Source organism: Colletotrichum paranaense (genome assembly GCF_030867605.1).
Source record: "Colletotrichum paranaense strain IMI 384185 chromosome Unknown Scaffold_17.1, whole genome shotgun sequence".
NCBI lineage: Eukaryota > Fungi > Ascomycota > Sordariomycetes > Glomerellales > Glomerellaceae > Colletotrichum > Colletotrichum paranaense.
Genome location: NW_026848975.1, coordinates 728,129 through 747,958, shown reverse-complemented (window position 1 = coordinate 747,958; position 19,830 = coordinate 728,129). Strand labels below are relative to the sequence as shown.

The 19,830-nt window shown below is 53.3% G+C and overlaps 8 protein-coding genes across 8 annotated transcripts; 2 read left to right on the top strand and 6 right to left on the bottom strand.

Annotated features, from left to right (window-relative positions):
- Positions 1 to 1,088: 1,088 nt before the first annotated feature.
- CPAR01_15064 (uncharacterized protein) lies at positions 1,089 to 3,777 on the bottom strand (the record flags this gene model as incomplete). Its single annotated transcript, XM_060499314.1, has 5 exons — positions 1,089 to 1,334; positions 1,424 to 1,810; positions 1,864 to 2,280; positions 2,336 to 3,412; positions 3,478 to 3,777. 5 exons carry the CDS (start codon positions 3,775 to 3,777, stop codon positions 1,089 to 1,091), a joined length of 2,427 nt encoding a protein of 808 aa, XP_060342239.1.
- A 1,985-nt stretch (positions 3,778 to 5,762) lies between these two features.
- Positions 5,763 to 6,547, bottom strand: CPAR01_15063 (ARP2/3 complex 20 kDa subunit; the record flags this gene model as incomplete). The annotated part of the gene is made up of 4 exons (XM_060499313.1): positions 5,763 to 5,771; positions 5,827 to 6,051; positions 6,161 to 6,487; positions 6,545 to 6,547. The coding sequence occupies 4 exons, from the start codon at positions 6,545 to 6,547 to the stop codon at positions 5,763 to 5,765; spliced, it is 564 nt and encodes a 187-aa protein (XP_060342238.1).
- Positions 6,548 to 7,309: 762 nt separating this feature from the next.
- Positions 7,310 to 9,066, top strand: CPAR01_15062 (ubiquitin carboxyl-terminal hydrolase; the record flags this gene model as incomplete). Its single annotated transcript, XM_060499312.1, has 2 exons — positions 7,310 to 7,325; positions 7,382 to 9,066. 2 exons carry the CDS (start codon positions 7,310 to 7,312, stop codon positions 9,064 to 9,066), a joined length of 1,701 nt encoding a protein of 566 aa, XP_060342237.1.
- A 442-nt stretch (positions 9,067 to 9,508) lies between these two features.
- Positions 9,509 to 9,845, bottom strand: CPAR01_15061 (uncharacterized protein; the record flags this gene model as incomplete). The annotated part of the gene is made up of 2 exons (XM_060499311.1): positions 9,509 to 9,667; positions 9,732 to 9,845. 2 exons carry the CDS (start codon positions 9,843 to 9,845, stop codon positions 9,509 to 9,511), a joined length of 273 nt encoding a protein of 90 aa, XP_060342236.1.
- An 88-nt stretch (positions 9,846 to 9,933) lies between these two features.
- CPAR01_15060 (uncharacterized protein) lies at positions 9,934 to 10,527 on the bottom strand (the record flags this gene model as incomplete). The annotated part of the gene is made up of 1 exon (XM_060499310.1): positions 9,934 to 10,527. The coding sequence occupies one exon, from the start codon at positions 10,525 to 10,527 to the stop codon at positions 9,934 to 9,936; it is 594 nt and encodes a 197-aa protein (XP_060342235.1).
- A 1,523-nt stretch (positions 10,528 to 12,050) lies between these two features.
- CPAR01_15059 (phosphoglycerate mutase) lies at positions 12,051 to 13,278 on the top strand (the record flags this gene model as incomplete). Its single annotated transcript, XM_060499309.1, has 4 exons — positions 12,051 to 12,229; positions 12,403 to 12,666; positions 12,899 to 13,117; positions 13,200 to 13,278. 4 exons carry the CDS (start codon positions 12,051 to 12,053, stop codon positions 13,276 to 13,278), a joined length of 741 nt encoding a protein of 246 aa, XP_060342234.1.
- A 129-nt stretch (positions 13,279 to 13,407) lies between these two features.
- Positions 13,408 to 16,219, bottom strand: CPAR01_15058 (methyltransferase domain-containing protein; the record flags this gene model as incomplete). The annotated part of the gene is made up of 4 exons (XM_060499308.1): positions 13,408 to 13,893; positions 15,133 to 15,219; positions 15,638 to 15,806; positions 16,176 to 16,219. The coding sequence occupies 4 exons, from the start codon at positions 16,217 to 16,219 to the stop codon at positions 13,408 to 13,410; spliced, it is 786 nt and encodes a 261-aa protein (XP_060342233.1).
- A 1,479-nt stretch (positions 16,220 to 17,698) lies between these two features.
- On the bottom strand, positions 17,699 to 18,352 carry CPAR01_15057 (uncharacterized protein; the record flags this gene model as incomplete). The annotated part of the gene is made up of 1 exon (XM_060499307.1): positions 17,699 to 18,352. The coding sequence occupies one exon, from the start codon at positions 18,350 to 18,352 to the stop codon at positions 17,699 to 17,701; it is 654 nt and encodes a 217-aa protein (XP_060342232.1).
- Between the last annotated feature and the right edge of the window lie 1,478 nt (positions 18,353 to 19,830).

Genomic DNA, 19,830 nt, shown 5'->3' with positions numbered 1-19,830 from the left:
ATTGAGTCGGGTTTTCCAAGTTAGTGCAAGCGTCAGGCCCCAAAATAATACTACGAATATCTCCTCGGTGATCTCCCAAACGACCCTGCGGTACCGTCCAAATAACGAACCTTGCGAAAGGAAGGCACGATGGAGAAAATAGAAAGGGCTCCGCTCCGTTGGTCCGTGCCTCAGGTGAGGTAGGTGCTTTCCCGCCAACAAACCTGCCAAAATGCGCACTGAGCGGTCACCCTATCGAACTTCCCTGGGGCAGGGCAGGTTGCGCCTGCCGCGTGCAGGACTGATGGACCAGCTGCCGCACGATGCTGGGCGATGCCGCTCCAGGTCTAGGCGGTACCTGCAGCTTTTAGTGCACTCTTTCTCCACTCCCCCTTCGCGGTACTGTGACTGGCCCATCAGCCCGAGAGTCCCCATGTTTGGGATAGGCTGACTAAGGCACCCCACTCGCCAACTTCAACCTCAACTGCACGAACGGGACGTTTAAGTTTCCATCACCCAGTCAGCTCTTTAACGCCATCACGCCGTCTGCGCGCCACGCCAATTTTACGCCAGCCTATCCGACGTTTTGCCCCAACGACGGTTTTGACGGGAATGTTTCAACCAGTCAAGAACAAAGAAAACAACAAAAGGAGTGACAACGGCTGTGTACCAATAAGTTATAGAGAACTGCTCTAGAGGTCTTATTGATCGGGTATAGAGAATTTCAACCACTCGAACCCCTATCTCACTAAGGTAATTTCAGAAGCCCATCCCCCATCTGTGAAAGAAACCCAGAAACATCCATAGTTTCCAGATGTCAGCGTGCGACAAACCAACGGACACCATCCTGATTTTCCGAGCCCTCCATACTGTCCTTGACTCGTCCAAACTCCCAAGGATAGAAAGCCGAAGAAACAAAAGGCATGATGCAAAAACCATGGGGGCGAAATGGCTCACTTCTTCAAGCCAAGTGCCGTAAACGTGAAAGTGCAGATAAGCAGAGCCAAAAGGAGAAGTTCCGAAGCCATGTGCCAACTTTCATCAGTTGAAGCCATCTCAGCACCCCATTTTTGCCTTTCCTTGTTTCCCAGGTCTGTTGTATTTCGACATTAGTGACCGATAGAAGGAGTCAGGGCGCGGCGGATGATCGTCTCGAGTGTCTGGTATTCGTGCATGGCAAGAGTTGCAAGAGAAATGTGGTCGAATTCAGGTCCAACACGAAGGTTCAACTCGCGCCAGAAGAAGCCAAAGTATCCGTCAGTGGCCTCGCCGATGGTACACGTCTTGCACTTTTCCTGGAAAGACTGCATCTCCAGGTAGCGAATAGTCTCCTCGCGGATGAGGGCAATGTACCACTGCGAGAGATGATTGATTAGCTCCAGACTCTCTCATTCCCATACCATCATTCCAATGTGAAGATAAGCGGAATAGGGATATAACTTACCTCGATGACATCCAAGGGGACGCCATTCTTGGGAACCAGGACATAGAGGTGGCGCCAGCTCTCGGCAAAGCGCGGCTGGCCAAAGGAACGCTGCTCCATCTCACTCATGTTGACAATGAAGGCAATATCGTCCTTCTGGGCAATCGAGAAGCCCTCGCAGCGCATTGCCGCAGCGACGACTCGCTTGCACAGACGATGAGTAAGGTTGACCTCGTCGCGCTTGTCGCGAATGTTGCCCACGAGGATGCGGAGTAGATCGCAGGTGGCCTTGTACATGGCATGACGCTGCTGAACAGTGACGTGGCCCTTCATCTGCCAAGGGAACTTGGTCAGGGTGCTGATGAGGCACTCGAACGGACGCTGCGGGCACTCCTTCGAAAAGGGTGACTTTAGAATAGTTAGCCACAGGCTCATGAGTACGTCAAGATGAAGCGACTTACACGGTGGGGAACCTCGACATGCTTGACCAGCATGGTCATCTCTTCGTTGGACACGAAGCCCTTGAAGTTGTCCCAAGGCTCCTGGTCGTTGTCAGGGAGGACATGGGGGTGAAGACCGGCCCAGAACACACCCCTGGCGTTGGGGAACAGGTCCTTCATGAGAGCAGCTTGGCTGGAAAGCTCGATCTCGACAGGGCGCTGGCCAATGCGAGTGACACGACCACGGTCAAGGTTCTGATGATGCTTCTCAACGGCCTTGGAAGCATCCTCCAGGGTGTGAAACTCGACGTAAGCGTCAGTGGTCTTGCCAGTGACACGCTCCATGATGATATGAACAGGCTCATCAGTGTCATTGAGCATACGGGAGTTGCGACCCAGGATCGCAATGATCTCGGAGCGGTTAGTGACGAAAGGAATCTGGTTATGTGTCAGTGCCAACGATAACGATGAGTAGGATATTAGGTGAACAAACGTTGCCAATCTTGATGACGCCGCGAACCATGAAGTGGGAAGCACGGGGGGGAGGCTCAACGAACGGGAAGTTCACTTGATGCATAGCCTCATTCGAGGTAGGTCGACCCGTGGGACCGCCGGTGAGGCGGTTCAGCTGCGTCGATCGCTGAGCGCGGATGTAGTCAGAAACAGCGTCACCATAAGTCGCGACTGTTTCCTGGAGCTGGTAGCCACCCTGGAAAGTATCCTGATGAGAAGCCTGATGAGAAGCCTGATAAGGAACGATTGCCGCACTGTTCCCGGCAAGAGGAAGGGCCTGAGGAGGCTGCGGCAGGGACAATCCCACCGGCCGGGCAGGCACGTTCTGAACGTTGGCAGCATGTCCTCCGTTGGTTGAGTTGAGCTGAGGAATCTGGCTGGTGATATCGTTCTGGATGGACGGTTCATCGTCATCGCGAGGGAGATTGTCGAAGTGCAGAGTGTCGCCTGTCGCGGCAGGGAAAGGGATCTGACCAGTCGCAAGCAAGTGGGTAGTGTCAATCTGCGAGCCAAACACAGGCACAGACGGCTGAATAGCGCCAACTTGCGAAGCGGAAGACACGAAAGGGTCTTGAGTGACCAAAGCAGGGGTATCGGCGCCGTTGTTGATCTTGATCAAGTTGAACTTGGGAGGCGCTCCAAGGTGGTTCATGGTACGTGGAGCGAAGTTGCGCGGCTCCGTCATGAGACCACTGTTACCAACACCCTTTGCCTTGGGAGTATCGCTGCCGGAACTAATATCATCACCAGTCAGACCGATGACTTCCTTGTCGCCATGGTCATAGAGCAATCCACCAATGTCCTGGCGGACAGGGATCTGGATACCCAAATTGCCCATGGAGGAGCTGCCGGTGAGCTGGCCGTGGTTCGCCTGGATAGCCATCTTCGGGAGAGCAACGCGATAGTTGTTTCCGACTGTTCCACTCAAGTATGAAACTGCACCATTCGAGCTGGATCCAAAGTTCTGAGCGGGAATCGATGAACGGCCCTGGATCTTGCCGTTGGCGCTCATATACTGAGGAGTACCGTCAAGCTCAGCGATCTCGGGCTGATCAATCTGGATGTGAGTGTTAGATCGAAACAAGGCTGATAGAAGAGTTTCGAGATGTTTAGTATATATACCTTGCTAGTGGTCTGTTGGGCCTGAGAGGAGTTGGGAACCCAAGGCGAGGAAGAAGGGTTGAGGCTGGAGCTGGCTAAGATATGATTCTGGCCCTGCTGGTTGCGACCGAAAGGATCAGTATCGAGGCGGGCACCACCAGGCTCACTGTCGTGGTCGCCATTCTCCATGGCAGTCTCTGTCTCAACAACAGTCTCCGGCACGGCGCGAGGCCTGAACGCAAACTGGAGGACGCTGTTACGCACTCGACGCTGCTGCTGTCTCTCCTTGCCCTTCATACTAGGTACCTGAGAGTAGACCATGATGAGCAACACTTAGGCGTAATCCTTGTTGAGAACAGGAAGAACAAGAATGATGCTAGTGAGGGGTACTGATGGCAGTATATGTGGTGAATGTGTGTGTTAACAGTAAGTGCTCTAGAAGTATGCGATCAGTGATTGCGCAGCCAATGTGAGTAGCGTTGAGAACCGACGCCAGGTGAAAGTATGAAAAGAGGCGAGTAGGACCTGGGGATGAGAGACAAGGCAAGAACAAGTGACTTGTAGAGGTGAGAGCAGAGAGCGCCAGGAAAGGCAAGGGCACACGAGGTGAAGAGAGTGAGGTGGTGAACGCAGACCCAAGTCTCGCAAATTTGGCAAGCTGGGAGAAATTGGCAGAAGCAAAGCGAGTGAGTCTCTCATCGATGATGAGAGTGACTTCTCAAGGATCCCGAAAGAGTGCAAGCGTTTTTGCCTAGGAAAGCCTTCGTCGCTTCTCTGAGCTCAATCTACAGCTCAGGAACAGACGAAAAAGACCAGAAGAAACCTCATCGTCAAGAAAGAAGTGCGATGAAGATCTGACGGATGGTGGAATGCGCTGGATATGCAGAGAAGGAAACAACTCACTCTTATTGCTGGGAGGCAGACCGGCCCAAGAAAGCAGCTGAAAATCACTATACAGTGACTGACGGAAATCTGTCGATGGGAGGTTGTCAGAAAGAAAGGCGTGGAAAGATGAAAGGAATAAGGCTTGGGCGGTGAAGGAAAAGAAATCAAGATCTCACTCTCGAGCAAAGCCTGAAGGGACTGAAGGAGGGGGGATGAGGGTGAGGTGGGACGCTGAACAACCAAAATAAGGTAAAAAGCTCAGTGCTGCCAGGTCGCTGTTTCCGAAAATGAGAGTCGCGGCAAGCAGAAGGCCGAGGGACAGAAAAGAAAGAAAGAGAAGGCTTACCAGAGACCGAACGAGTATCGTGAGAAGCAAGTAGCCTAAACAAGGCAGAGCTAAGAACTGAGGGTATTTTCAGTTGTATCGACGATGCGCGTAGGTCAATAAAACCAGCAGACCTGGAGGCTTTGTAGAGTCTTGAGTACGATATTGTACTTGAGACTTAGAGTGTTTGTTGTGATGGGGCGGAAAGGAATTGTTGATTGAGTGTATGAGGTGTGTGGAAAGGGGGAGAGAATTTTGAGTTGAAGTGGAGAGAAGTATGGGAGAAGGGAAGACGATGTGAAGGAAGAAGAGGCTTTTGATTTAGGGCATAGAGGGACTCCGAGGCGGCAGTAGGATGAATAGGTGGTTGTGTATTCCATCGTAGCATGGTGGGGTGGAGGTGAGTATTAGGCCGATGGTTGTATGACAAGTCAGGACGACAACAATGGCAAGACTTGGTGGGTTGCCTGAACGCGCAAAAACGCTTGTTGTGATAGAATGATATAAAGCGCCAAGAGGTTCTCCAGGGAAACTGATTCATCCACACTGAACAACCAGCATAACCTCAATCACACGAGAGCGAGGAAGATGAAGAGGGTAACGTTGTGGTCGTCGTGATGGAAAGAGTTATTCAGCATTGAAGATCAATGATCAGCTGTTTCTCGCCGCAGAGTGGCTTCGACTTCGTTGTATCCTAGGACGTCACATCACAACTCGCAACGTTTAGATGGACGTTCCAACAATCTTCAACGCTCTCATAAGGTAAGCAGAGCGAAAGAGTTATATCAGAAAGCGCGTCACTGATATGCAACACTTGATTGGGAGAGAGAGTTGTGTTCATAACTGTAATTGTTTATCAAAATGGAGGCTCCATGTCGTCGTTCCCACTCGGCCCCGGATTTGCGGACCAATATCAAGGTTGGAACCATAGTGGATCCCGGTTTTCCGGGAGCGCTCGAGCCAACATCCAACTCCAACTCATGATTTTGGTCCATGACTTCAACGTGGTGCGAGATTCTCGTCCCAACTACACGATTCTGGCCGTGCAGATTTGAAGCTGAACTCCTGGCGCTCGCGACGCTTGTTATAGGGTATTTTAATCGAACTAAGGGGGGCATTAGTTGTGTCCGGTTGACGCTGCAAGAGCAAATTTCACTTACGGGAGTCAAGAAAGATTCGGCAACGAATCTAGCTCTCGCATTCAACTGTGTGCTGTCAGAAACTGCCATGGCAGAGGGATCAACAGTGAGGGGACATACGAAGAGCTTCATTTCCGAAATCTCCTTGTCAACCTCCTCCATGAATTGGATAATAAAGTCGACCAGCTTGTGCTTCAGCATCTCCTCGGTGTGGAAGTTCGTAATCAAGAATGAAATGTCGTATCCCTAGTGCAATAGTAAGTCAGTGTCGTCGTTCGCGTTGCCAGTTGTAAGCCACGTGGCATTGTAGCCCCTGAAAGCTCCGCCAAACACTTCCGTGATGTGTATCTCATACCTTAATTGGCTTTCTTCTCAAGATGAAGAACGATTCGGCTCTCTGCGTCAGGAAACGAGTAAACTTGTGGACGAGGATGTGCTCGATCTCGTCGGCCTGCTTGATCTTGATGGATATCCGCACGGAATTGATACTCGGTTCGATCAGAACTCGCTCGTTTTCGTTTCGGGCAATCGTTAGGGGCGTCAGGAGGACTTCAGGTGATGTTTGAGCCTCGATCTCTGGGACATTGTGACGTTCGGCGGTCTGGGAAGCGAAATTGGAGAGCGTCAGGGCGGACGTCAGACTGCTCCGGACGGCTTGGAGATAGGGTCGCAGTGATTGAGACTATGTTTCCAATTGTTAGCAAAAACACAGCTCATCCAACCACAAGAGTTCACTGACCATGATGGCGAGACGTGGCCGCGTCCAACCTTTGGTGATGCTGAGAGGTTGGAGTTGGATCTTGACCGCGGGGCTCGTGAGGTTGGCTCAGCCGGAAGCCTGACGTTTCGTAGTGGGGCTGGTAGCACCGCCGTACCTTAGCTCCACATCATGCGTAGCTGTCACCGCACTTCGCTGATTCAGCCGGAAGCTTCCTCACGTGATCCTGGAGCTCTTTCCTTAGTGGCGATCCCCCGCTTGTACCCTTTACATGCATACTACGGTATGTACGCTTGACCATTTCGAAAACCGAATAACAACGGACCCAGGAACTAGGCACATTATTTTATGCTCCCAGATAGACTATGATGATGAGGGCAACTATTCAATTTTCTAGCATTGAAGTGCATGACACAAATACCATAAGCTTTGCAGGTTATCTCGAGCCTCCTTTCCCCGAAGATGCTGGAAGACTGTCGAATGCATGCGGAAGTGCTAGGGACAAGGGCATATTGCCATAAGCGAATCGGTAGCTGAAACGGACCCTGCAGGTACACCGCTTCCCCGCTATCTTGCCGTGTAGTCCTTTGTACTACCTTGCCTCCCTTACTGCCCGCCCACCTCAAGGTTCCATGCTTGGTAGGTACTGACGCAACCCACCTGGTGCCTTCAACAAACTTGTCCTTCAACAGCCCGTTTCGCAACGAGGTTTTAATCTCAACACACTGAAAAAACCAGCTACTCCAGAATTCCGCAGCAAGGCCGACCTGAATCACAAACACAACGATGGCGTCAATACCCGGTAAGCAGCATTACTCAATCAATGCGTTGCCTGCTGTTGTCTGACTTGTCAAATAGTCACCGTTAGCCACCAAGGCACAAAGTACCAAGTCGAGATCGATACCTCGTCTAATGGCGAAACCTTCAAGTATCAGCTCTACAGTCTGACCGGCGTTGAACCCGAGCGACAAAAGATTCTTGTCAAGGGCAGGCAAGTCAAGGATGACGACGACATGGCCAAGTTCGGCCTTAAGGCCGGCGCCACACTGATGATGATGGGCAAGCCTTCCGGCGAGAACGCAGATCTCGCTCGACCCAAGGAAGCAGTCAAGTTTGTTGAGGACATGACCGAAGCCGAAGCAGCCCAGCAGGAAGGAGCCACTCCCGCAGGCCTCACCAATCTGGGCAACACCTGCTACCTTAACTCGACCCTCCAGACCCTCCGATCGATCCCCGAACTCCAGACGGCCCTGACCACGCACAAGTCGGGTAGCGGTGGTGCCGGCAGTAGCTTTGGCCTCACTTCGACTGATATCGCCACTCAACTTACCGATCTCTACAAGAACATGTCGGAAACACAGGGCGCCATTCCCCCGCTGACTTTCCTGAGTACACTCCGCATGGTCTACCCCCAATTCGCCGAGAAGTCCAAGACCGGAGCCGGATATGCTCAGCAGGATGCCGAGGAGGCCTGGTCTCAGATCATTTCCCAGTTGAAGCAGAAGCTCTCCGAGTCCGAGGGTTCTTCGTTTATCGACAGGTACATGGCTGGAGAGCTTCAGTCAACTCTCGAGGCTGATGAGCAGGCTGCCAGGGATGGTGGAGAGGAGCCTGTCAAGTCAAGCGAATCTTTCCTCAAGCTCAACTGCCACATTGATGCCTCAATCAACCACCTTCGCGACGGTATTATGGCTGCTTTGACTGAGAAGTTGGAGAAGAAGTCTTCCGTCCTGGATAGAGACACGACTTACACGAAGAAGTCGCAAATTTCACGGCTCCCCAAGTATCTTACGGTCCATTTTGTGCGATTCTTCTGGAAGCGAGAAGTGCAGAAGAAGGCCAAGATCATGCGCAAGGTCACTTTCCCCCACGAACTTGACGTTGTTGAGTTCTGCACCGATGAGCTCAAGAAAGCTCTTATTCCCGTGCGCGACAAGGTTCGCGAGATTCGCAAAGACGAAGAGGATATTGAGCGTGCTCGCAAGAGACGCAAGATCAACCCTGTCGACCGAGGCGATGTTGCTGGAGCGTCTGGAGGTCCCGAGGGCAAGACAGCTTTGGAAAAGGCTAACGATAAGAAGGCCGAGAGAGCTGGAAAGCCCGTGGCCAGCACTTCTGATGGCGATACAGAGATGACTGAGACTTTCAAGACTGACGCTGAGGTCGAAGCCGAGAAAGATGCGGCTCTCACTGTTGCCAAGAAGGAGCTCTATGCTCTGGTGAACCAGGACCTGGCCAAGGACGAAGGCGCCAACCAGTCCGGAATCTACGAGCTGCGTGGCGTCGTCACTCACCAGGGAGCAAGTGCCGATAGCGGTCACTACACTGCCTATGTCAAGAAGACGGCCCCTGTCGACCCCAAGACCGGTAAGAAGGGCGAGGAGGACGGCAACTGGTGGTGGTTCAATGACGACAAGGTGTCCGAGGTGACCCCTGACAAGATCGATGCCTTGGCGGGCGGTGGCGAGTCGCACTCTGCCCTCATCTGTCTCTACCGGGCCATTCCTCTTCCGACGATTGATAATGAAGGCAAGACCGAGTAGGAAAACCCAGCTGCTCAGAGCTCTTGAAGGGCGTCGACTTGGCGTTTTCGAGCGATAACGAGGTTATGGGAGGCATGCAAAACGAGCCGGTGACAAAGAGATAAATCACTGTAGGGCATAGATAGACGGATTGATGATTGTAATGGATGCCGTTCATTACGCAAAGTGGTGATCGCTACAATTATTCTTTACTTTTGGGTACAGCCTGCGAATGGCTTTTGATCGACTTTATTATACAAAATTACCCATGGCGCCCATCAAGGCTCTACGCGTGGGCTGGTCGCTTTTGCGCCGCCGCCGATCGTGGTCTTTTGCCTCGGTCTTCGCGGATCCATTGGAAGCAGCATTCCTTATCCTACTTGGATGTGCCTACTGCTGGAGGCCGAACTCTTGTTGGCCATGACAGAACATCACCATATCAGACTTTTCATAGCGTCCGTTGTCATCCTTCTGGCTTCTTAGCCTCCCCCTCTTTTATCCTCTCATCCAGATACTCGAGCTTTCTTTCCCACTTCCGGCGCTCTGTAACTAACCGGCCACGCTGGCCCTGCAAGAGAGAAATTTGCTCATCGTACGGAGACTCCCAGAAGCTTTGTCGTTCCTGACGAGGAAGAATTTGTTAGCTTCACGCGATGCGACTTCCTCTATCAGAAATGCTCCCTCACCTCTTTCCATTCCTTTTGTGTCTTCAAGCCTGCGCCATAGGTGGCGCCTGTGAAAATGATGGCAGCGCAGCCGGCGGCTGTAAGGCCAGCGCGAAATTTGGTGAAGCCGCTCATATTTTCCCAGTCTTTACTTTAATTTTTTCTCCCCCTCCTCTTTTACAACGAAATTGTGGTTCCCTGTTGCTAGGTCTGCAAAGGCGCTTCACCAATATTCCCTCCAGACTTCTCTCGATTTTTTACTCCTTTTATCGTCTACGCCGTTGAATCGTCGGTTCACGGTGGCCAATTCGTCGGTTGTGGAAGAGAACGGATTCCAACGGGAGCGCGAAGATACCGATGAGAAGGATGAAGAGGAAGAATCGTTTGAAGAAGTGGTGGTCGTTGAGTCGAGAGAGTTAGCTCGCCTGTGGCCTTGTGGTCTCTCGAGTGGCGTTGATGGAGAATGCCGCCGCCGGGTCGTTGTCCCAAAGGGGTCGTACTCGCAATCGCAACTAGGAGAACAGCAATCGCTTGTCGTCGGCGTCGATGATCTCGGCGTTGACGGGTCTTTGGCGGGGGCGGCGGGCGCAGCAGAGTACGGCCAAGCGATGAGCTCCAGCGCGTTCGCGTCGAGGGTGTCGGTGTCGTTGTCGGTAGTCTCGGTGGCAGTCCAGCCGGAAGTGGAAACGCCGCGGCGGTGTAGGCCCCGCTGCAGACGTTGGCGCCGAGGAAGAAGAGGAGACGAAGGGAGCCCCAGCGCTCTTAGTAATCGTCCTGTCAGAGCCGGGGTTGGCGTGACGTCGTCGCTTCGGGTCATTACTGATGTTGAGCGGATAATTCAATCAGGTCAAGAGGGAAGGAAAAAAGACTCATAAGAGGCGAGTTCGTGCAACCCTTGAGATAGAGAGAGGAGTTGCCAAATAATCAAAAAGGCAGTCAAACGAGCAAAGAGTGTGTGGGAGACATTGACCTTTTTGTCGATTGCGCCATTACGAACTTCCGAAGCGAGCAAGAAGGATTAAGAGATAAGAGACGTCGAGTAAGAACCACCTAGGACCCCCAACTGCCTTTTTTTCGCTGCCCAGGGCATCCTCAAAGGGCTTATTCATTCCCACTTCTACTGGTGCGTTGAAACAAACTTCGTGAGAGCATCTCTCTTTCTCCATCCTCTTCTCCTTCCCCTCACCATTCATCCCTACTCCGTACACCAGAGCAACGTCCACCCTCCTTTCCACGGGTCTTCTGACCTCACATTCGCCACGACCCTTATCGGATCCCCTATCCTCTTTTCTCGCCTATTCACTCCCCGTCGAGCAACGGAAAGTCGCCGCAACATTCACTTTCGAGCAAGTGATCACGACCAGGTAGTTCTTGCCCGTGTGGGGTTCTGGTGCGACCCCCTGCTCGTTACAGCCCTTGCTGAAACCTTTCTCATGGCGCACTACTACTGAGGATCTCCCTCTCTGCTACAAGCCCAAAAAGCCTTTCTCACATTTCCCACCCGTCCCCCATCCTGACCTATCCTGGACCGCATAAAACCAGACAGATGTCACAAAGCCGGATGACGACGGGGGGAGATGGGACGCAGCCTGCGGCAAGTGCACGCGAGAAGCGACGAAGTGCTACCGTTACGATGGCCGATGCTGGGGCTAGGAGAAGATGCGATACAGGGGCCAGTAAGAGGGGACAAAAGGCTTGTCTTCTCGCTTGTCATTGTCGGGGAGATCAGAAGAAACATTGGACACACGATACGGCAAAGATTTTGAAGAAAGAAACTCAGCACTGCCGCCCCCGCCTGGCCTTGGCTCGAGTTGGCAGATGTCGTTGGGTCTTGGCCTGAGCCGTGGATGAGTTCATCGGCCAAAGTTGGCACTTGCAGAAAACAAACCGTTGGTGAACTGTGTCATGGGTCATGGCAAGCGCCGTTACGGTTTACACGAGATCTCAAAAGGCTATGCACAGAATTGAGATGAAGTGCGCAGACGGGAAGAGCGGGACGGCTGGAAAGCCAAACTGGGCAAAAGCAGAAGCGTCACGTCAAGCCCATCCGTCTCAAGTTGCTCTCATTTACAACCCACCATTTCACATCAGACTCCGGGTTCTCTTCATGCATTAAACGTCACAAGCACATATACCCACGTCAAGATCTCGCTGCTGCTGTGTGTGACAGGACCAAAAGCTGACTCGGGGGCGTCCCTGCGCCGCCCTCCATTAGACCCCCGAAAAACACTTAGACATCGGTAGAGATCGCATAACATTTCCCACACACCAACTCCCATTGCGAGGTTACATCCGCTGTCAAATCGGCTTCCGCGAGACGGATTTGTTGCACCCGCCGCCATGACGACTCCCCGTGCCTTTGTCATCCGCCACGGCGAGACGGAATGGTCTCTGAACGGCCGGCATACCGGCAGCACCGATATCCCGCTCACAGCCAACGGCGGGAAGCGTGTGCGCGCCACCGGCCGCGCCCTGGTTGGGAGTGACCGCCTTATTGTACCCAAACGAATCTCTCACATGTGAGTTGCGTGCAATTGTTAAGCCACGTGAGGAGGATAATGAGGTCTTCCGCCTCAGGGGTCCAGACTTGCTCTCAAGCACAACCAGGTACATCAAGTGATGCCACCTAGCACTCATCATTAGCCTCAATCTCAAACCCCTTGGCCGTGAGCTGCTGCTAAAGGCAAATCAGTTACGTCTCCCCTCGCAAACGTGCCCAGCGCACCTTTGAACTGCTGAACCTCGGCATCAACGACAATCTCCCCTGGAAGAAACACGGCGAGATCGAGGGCAACGGCCCGCACTGCAACGCCTGCGTCGAGGTCACCGAGGACATTCGCGAATGGGACTATGGCGACTACGAGGGCATCACATCGCCCGAGATCCGCCGCATCCGCAAGGAGCAGGGCCTTTCTGAGAACTGGGACATTTGGCGCGACGGCTGCCCAGGCGGCGAGTAAGTCTTTCTCTTCCACCTCCGATGCCTTTCGCTCTCCTTCCGTGCCTGTCAGGTCGTGCTGTCTTCCAGAAAAGCGTCGTCGGTGATCTGGTCGACGATGCGATTGAAACCGGTGATAAGTGCTGCTTCAAGGAGACGCAAACAAAACATCGATCGATGTTGCGTGAAGTCTCATAAATAGCCAACGGAAATTTCAAACATTGAGAAAATCTTGCTAACCCCCACACAGGAGCCCCCAAGACGTGACGGAACGTCTGGACCGCCTGATCAAAGACATCCGCGACAGGTGGCACAGCCCCGTCATCGGCAACAAGGACGCGCCCAACGGAGACGTCCTGGTCGTCGCCCACGGCCACATCCTCCGCGCCTTTGCCATGCGCTGGGCCGGCAAGACGCTGCAGGACGGACCGGCGTTCCTGCTCGAGGCCGGTGGCGTGGGTACTTTGAGGTGAGCTTTTCTTGTTGTTCGATAGAAAGAGTGTATCCCCATGTAGAGCGAGACAAGACTGATGTGTGAGAAACTACGTTAGTTACGAGCACCACAGCATCGAGGAACCTGCTATTCTGCTTGGAGGTGCTTTTGCTGTTGATATCATTGATAAGGAATAGTAGGTACGGGAGTTTCGGTAGAACGGGAGGCATGGTCTTTCCGAGTGTGTTCCGCTCGTCTTCAACCAAAGAGGTTCAAGCCTGAGTTCCAAATCTGAAAAATTCATGATATCTTGAGCTCACTGATATCTACGCCTTTGTTCCACGCGCCAAGAACACGCGCCTCTTCATCCCCTGTCCCGAGCCATGGCCATGATCATGTCCCTTTTCCTCCCCATGGCTATGTCCATGTCCATGCCCATGCCCCCCAAAAACAACACCACTCCCAAGCTCCTCCATCCTGAAATCCCCGCCCGCACCAGCCTGCTCAAAGATACTCTTCATCCTCTCCTCCGAAAACCCGTGATGCATAACCGTATGCGCAGCAGGCAACGCGTGGTCCATCTTCTCGTGCGGCAGGAAATCGAGAATGATGAAAACCCCGCCCGGCCTCAGCCTCTCCACCAGCCGGCGGGCCGAGAACTCCGGATCCTCAAAGTGGTGGAAACCGAGACCGACACCGGCAACGTCAAAGTCGCGGAAGCGGCCGTCGTCGGAAGCGAACGCCGCGGGGGCCGGATCGGAAGGGTCCGTGAGGTTGCCTTGATAGGCGTGCATTTCGTCGGTGGTGAGGCCCTGAGGGGGGTGTGGGTGGTCATGTCAGTCACCGGGTTCAGCTGAAGCTTGCCGCTTCTATCCGCCTTTTCTTTTTTTTTCGGCCTTTCCCGTCTTTTCTCTTTCATGTCGTCCATGTATCATGTCTCATGTACTTTTGCGGCATCTTTGCGCAAGGGGGGGGGGGCTTCTGGTCACGCAATATCTTCCCCGTGCGCCGAGCCGCCCGCACAGGCTTGGTTCGGTCTACGGCCGAGCACTCGGAGGAAGAAGGGAGAAGGGGGAGGGGTAGGAGGGTTAGAAGTGCGGGTGTGCTCGCCCGAGACGGCAACTTTGCCATCAAAAAGATGGGATGAGATGAGATTCTCGTGAGATTCAGGGAGGGGTGGGTAGGGTGAGGTGAGGTGAGGTGAGAGAGAGAGATCTAGGTAAGGCTGTCCAGAGGAGAGAAAGGGGGGAGGGGTCGGATCGAAAACCGCCAAAAGAGAGTGCGAGAGTTTTTAGTTTGGGCAAATGTCCACGTCATGTCATGGCGGGGATCGAAAAGGTCTGAAGGTCAGCAGGGCTGAGATGAGACCAACATGAGGTGTGTGTGTGTGTGTGAGAGAGAGAGAGCGGGAGCAAAGAGAAAGAGAGAGAAGAAAGTGACTCGTGGAGAGAACGGACCCGTCCGTCATTTCATCGTGGACGTGACGACGAAAAACGCTCAGACGAGGGTTTCTGACTTTCTTTCCCTTGACCTTGCTCTACACACAGCCACGACAAGCCTTTTCAAGCCCTCTTCCTTTCCACTTCCCAACAAGATTGTCTGTGCTCTCTTCTTTTGCCGAAACGAGTCCGTGAGCAGGTAACCGTGTGAGGCGAACGATCCCATCTTTTTCTTGCTCTTGTCTGGAGTCGAGCCGAGTCTGGGAGCGGCTGGCTCCATGGTCTCGTCTTTTTTTTTTTGCGTCTGGTGTCTGGTGTCTGGTGTGCGTGTACACACACCTTTCCTTCGAAACTCTCCCTCCGCCCTCCCAGCTCTCCCTCTCTCTTTTGTCACTTTCCACTTGGATGCCCGGTCTGTACGTCGTGTGTGGGCAGAACTATCTGGCCAAAAGTGAGGTGACGAAGATGAGGAGAAGGTGTGTATGTAGAGAACGACAAGCGGAAGTCTGAATGGGGAAACCGAGCTATTTTGGACTCATCTCTCTCTGTCGCCTTGTTTTGACTGCCACCAACTTGAACCAAACAAAAATCAGAATCATCTTTCCAACGTACCTGGTTCTCGGCCCGGGCGTTGTAGGCCGCCACCATGTTTTCCGAAATGTCTATGCCGACGCAATGCGTCGTGAACTGCGCGAGGGCCTGTTGTTATTTTTGGTGTCAGTCAACTTTGTCCCGGATGTAAGTCTACAGCCCGAGTCTCCGTTTCTACATGCTAAAGTGTGCTGGAGCCCTCAAACTAGAAAGGACCAACGAGGAATCGCACAAATGTTGTGTAAATGACAAAGAAAACAAGTAACACGAATATGTTGTACACGACATCTGAAACAAGGGCAAACAAACTTGCGTGACGGACGGGAGAAGATCTCATCCATGCTCTCTCGAGTACTTGCACGAGGGAAGTGATATGCTACTCGCAACCATGACAAAGGTAATAGGTAATTAGAACATAATCATATCGTCTTCAAAAGAAGAAGAAAATACGATAGGAACAACAAGTCACAAAACAACTCACCCTCGATATCAAGCCCGTTCCACAAGCGTAATCAAGAAGTCTCACCGACCGACCATTCGCCGCCGTCGACTGTGCTGCGCTCTCGCTCTCGCTGTCATCATCGTCGTCGTCAATCACCCAATCTGCGCCGATGAAGTCCTTGCGCTTGTGAATCTCTTTTTCAAGCTGCAGAATAGTCTTTTCGTACTTCGTGTCGTACTCGGCAGCCAGCTTACTACTCAAGGAGTTAGTTCGTGTAAGTCAACTCTATGGGCCTCTCCTTTTGACTTCTATTTGCTCGAATATGTCCAAATGCGAAAATGCAGTTCAGAAAAGGAGGAAGAAGTTTGAACGAGGAATTCTGTCAGGGTCGAATGATATTCGGAAAAGGGGGAGGGGGTTGAGGCAAGTACACCTCAAATTGTGAAGAGTCTCGAAAGGCGGGTTGTGTTTGTGATGTATGTACATCGGCAGGAACCCGGGGACGGTATGAACGCGGACAAAATTGGATGTTACTCGGTATCATCCCGTTACGGCGTTCCTCCATCCCCCATAAAGGAAGTGTGGGGGAACGACGTGTGAAAATGTAGGAATGTATACGTACTTGAAGTAAGCCTTGTTGGCGCTGGCAGTATCATTCTCAGCCATGGTTATCGACGGGGATATATTCGGTGAATGGAACGTCGGCGGTAATTTCCCCGGGCAAATCTCGAGCTGTCGTCTCGGTGTGTAAGGTGAGGAGGTACTTGGTATACGTCCAGGGTTATCGATATCTTGGGGGGTTCGGAAATGTCGTCTTCTTTTCGTTTGTCAACCCCTCTTTGGACTTCTTCGTCTTTTGATTGGAGGAGAAAAGAGAAAGAAAAGGAAGATACAAGGACTACTCGTCTGCAAGTGCCTTACTCAGCTGTCACAAAGTGAGTTGCAAAAAATAGCAAGACCAATATGTCAGAGTTTCTTGATCTTCAACGTGTACCGTAGCTCGCTGGATGCTGCAACCACTCGACGTTGCTTTTAATCCTTTTTCGCACGGAGAGTTTTCGGTCACTTCGTAGCTGTACTGGTAGGTCCAGGTCCGCGGAAATGATCCGGGCGGGAAGGGGTCCAGTGCCTGTACTATCTAAGGTAGGGTTAAGAAACTCGGCGATGGGAAAAAACAAAAAAAACAAAGTCTCCAGTCCACATAAAGGCGTCGGGAGGTTAGTCCCCGATTGGAATGATTCAAGGAACCATACACGAAAAGGAGTACCTGCCGGAGCGGGGAATGGGATAATTGTGGAGGCACCGCTACGAGAATTCACCTATCCGTCCTCCGTACACAGTACTGCGGACCATGGAGTAAGGTATTCGTACCCGGCACGGGCGGGCAGCGAGGAAGGGTGAAGTGACGCCTGAGATTCATGGCCTTAGGTAAGGCAAGGAAAGTCCCCCGCTTTCAACAGCTTAACAGCAGCCTCTATATCACGTGACTTAATATGTAGGAGACCGGGATGGCACGGGGGCGTGGAGAATTTCGGGGTAGGTTCAGCGTTGTGGATTCCTTCTCCCCCGTCCGGTTCTGGCAGGAGTTCGGTCAAAGTACCTGAATCCAAGGCGGAGGGGGGAAGGGGGTCAGCGTGGTAAACGAAGAACGGCGAACTAATAGAGATCTGTCCCGTTCCCCCCTTCCTCTTCCTTCCCATCCCGACCCGGCCTTGCCTTGTCTTCCTAGCGAACTTGAAGGGTACCTACCTACCTTACCTCGCACCGCGTCTGGACAAGAAGGTCGTGGCCGCGGCGCTCCAGGTCTCTCGGGGAACCGGAGGAGGGAGGAGGGGGGTTGGCCTGGTGGAACCTTGACAATTGGAGTCCCCTACCTTTACGAATTCCTTACCTTGTGGAGGAGCAAAGAAGGAGACCGTCATCCTGCACGTCTGCGGCTGCCTCGTTATCCCCCCTTCCAACTTCCAAGGGCTCGCTCCCAGGAGTCAGGAGTCAGCGCTGGTAGCCATGGCACGCCGCACATCCATTGGCAAATCCACCATGGATCATGGCCGAAACCCTGGGGCCGCCGCTTTTTGCGGCGCGCCTTTCGTAGCCCACCGAAGCGACCTCGGGCGGGATGCGAAGACGCACCCGGGGCCCAAATCAGGTTACAGCCGCGGGCCCGGCAAGGAAAAGAGAGGGGGGGATGGAATGGGATGCCCGTCCGAAATACCCACTGCAAGCGTGGCAGGTTGGACGGCAGGACCTGGCTTGACTAGCATTTTCCTCTTCCGTCCTCCGTGAGTTCATGGTGCGTGGGCACGCACATGCACACTCACACACACACCAACACCCATCGCTTCGCAACCCGAGCGGCGTTACCTGCCGCCGTCGAGTCATACAGACAGGTACATGACCCGGCACTACAAGCAACGCAGAGTGACCAGAGCTGCCTTGACAAGCCAGAACCGGCCGTAAGCATGCCTGAAGAGGTTTGTGTTCCCTTGCACCGACGAGTCGTTCATACCACAGTACCTGCTCCGTACATGATACGGCAGCGCGAAAAATAAATGTGTATCCAGCCACCAAACAAGGATTGAAAAAGCAAAGACAAACTCTGAATGAAGCCCGAGAGGCAAATGCCGGGGGAGGACAGCACGGGGCGTGACCGTGACGGGGTCGACTTGACGGTGTGTGACCGACCGGGGCTGACGGGGGGCCACCGCCGGGTGTTGGGAAACAGACAGGTGCCGTGGACAGGTTTTTCTGGTGGTAAAAAAACAAGCGGATCGACGCCGATCCTGCTGCAGGCCGCATCGGTCCGCAGCTTGTGACTGCAGCACCATGCGGGCGGTGACGGGCCCAAGCGGCCATGCAGCAGCACCAAAGGTCTCAAGGTCGCACGAATATCTTCGGAGGCCGTCTAAGTGGTTCGAGCCCACCCCCTTGGGTGCTACCTGTCATGCAGCTGGCCTGAAAGAGCGCGATCAGGAGCCTGGATAGCTTGAGAGCCCGTCCTGAATGTCCCAGTCGAAGAAGGGGTGGGCGACGTGGTCCATTATTTGTATGCCCGGCTGCCTGGGGGCTGGGCGCCGATGGGTGGTGAGTGACCCAAGCCTAGGTAGATGAGCCAAAAAGAACCAAAGTACTGTACATGATGCATCGCCAATGGACGGCTACCGCAGATGGGATGGGGCGAACTTTTCTTGTTGGTCTGCAACTCTGCTGCAAGGTATCGGCGGCCACGGACGCGAGTCGGGGGAAGACATGTCAATTTGTTTTGGTGATGGGTGGTGAGCAAGCGGGGAGACGGCGGACGAGGTGAGATGGTGGGTGAGGAGCTGGTCGCCCGTATGACTACCTAGGCGAAGAGAAAATGGTAAATAAAAAAAACTAAATTGAAAAGGAAAGAAAGAAAGCAAGAAGAAGCAACCCCTCACTGCCACTCCTACCATACTGTCAGAAAGTCAGACCAAAGAAAGAAACCCTCACGACCCCTCGTCAAGCGCTTGCTTTTTGCCGTTTCGGCTGCCTTGCTGAGATGGATTGCACGCATTGAAGAGTCAGAGTCAGGGACCCCTAGAAAGAAGCCGCCCACGATGTGTGCATCCCGGAATCGTGCTCGGTATCCGTATGGGTTGTTGATTGATACGTGCTCCCATCTGCTTCCCATAGTATCCGATTTCATTCGTACCACCGGCCGCCGCCGCTGCCGCCGCGTGGCTTGCGACGACGCAGCTGTCAGATCTGACAGGTCATCTCCGCCTCGTTTGTCGACCAACAACACTCACGGTATCGCATGACAGAATCGTCGCCTGGACCCATGAGCTGCATCCCGTAGACTGTAGTCGAGCGCGATCCCATCGAGAGCGAAGGTCAGCGAGAAGACCGACCAAGAAAGAAAGAAATCTCTCTTCCTTCTCCGGTCCGAAACTCGGCTGAACGTCAATACATTGACGTGATGGCGAGTGACAACGGGCGGGTCGAGTACAGGATGAACGGACCCGAGCCGCCCAGGACGGAGCGTAGGTCAGTGCCAACACCGCAATGAGCAGGTCAGATATTCTGCTCACCGCTGCTTTGCCGCTGTGGTGCAGTGTGCCTTTCCTGCCCCAACCATCCATATGCCTGCTCCTCTTAGCCAGCCCATCCTCGTTGCCCTCCTCCGGGCTCGAGGGCCCCATATAGCTCTCCCCACCATCTCATGTAGCTGGTGTGCCGCTCACTCAGCAGTCAGCACGCTCATAGGCAGTGTAGTCCTCAGTGGGCAACGTGAATCTCGTGCAGTAGCGTGC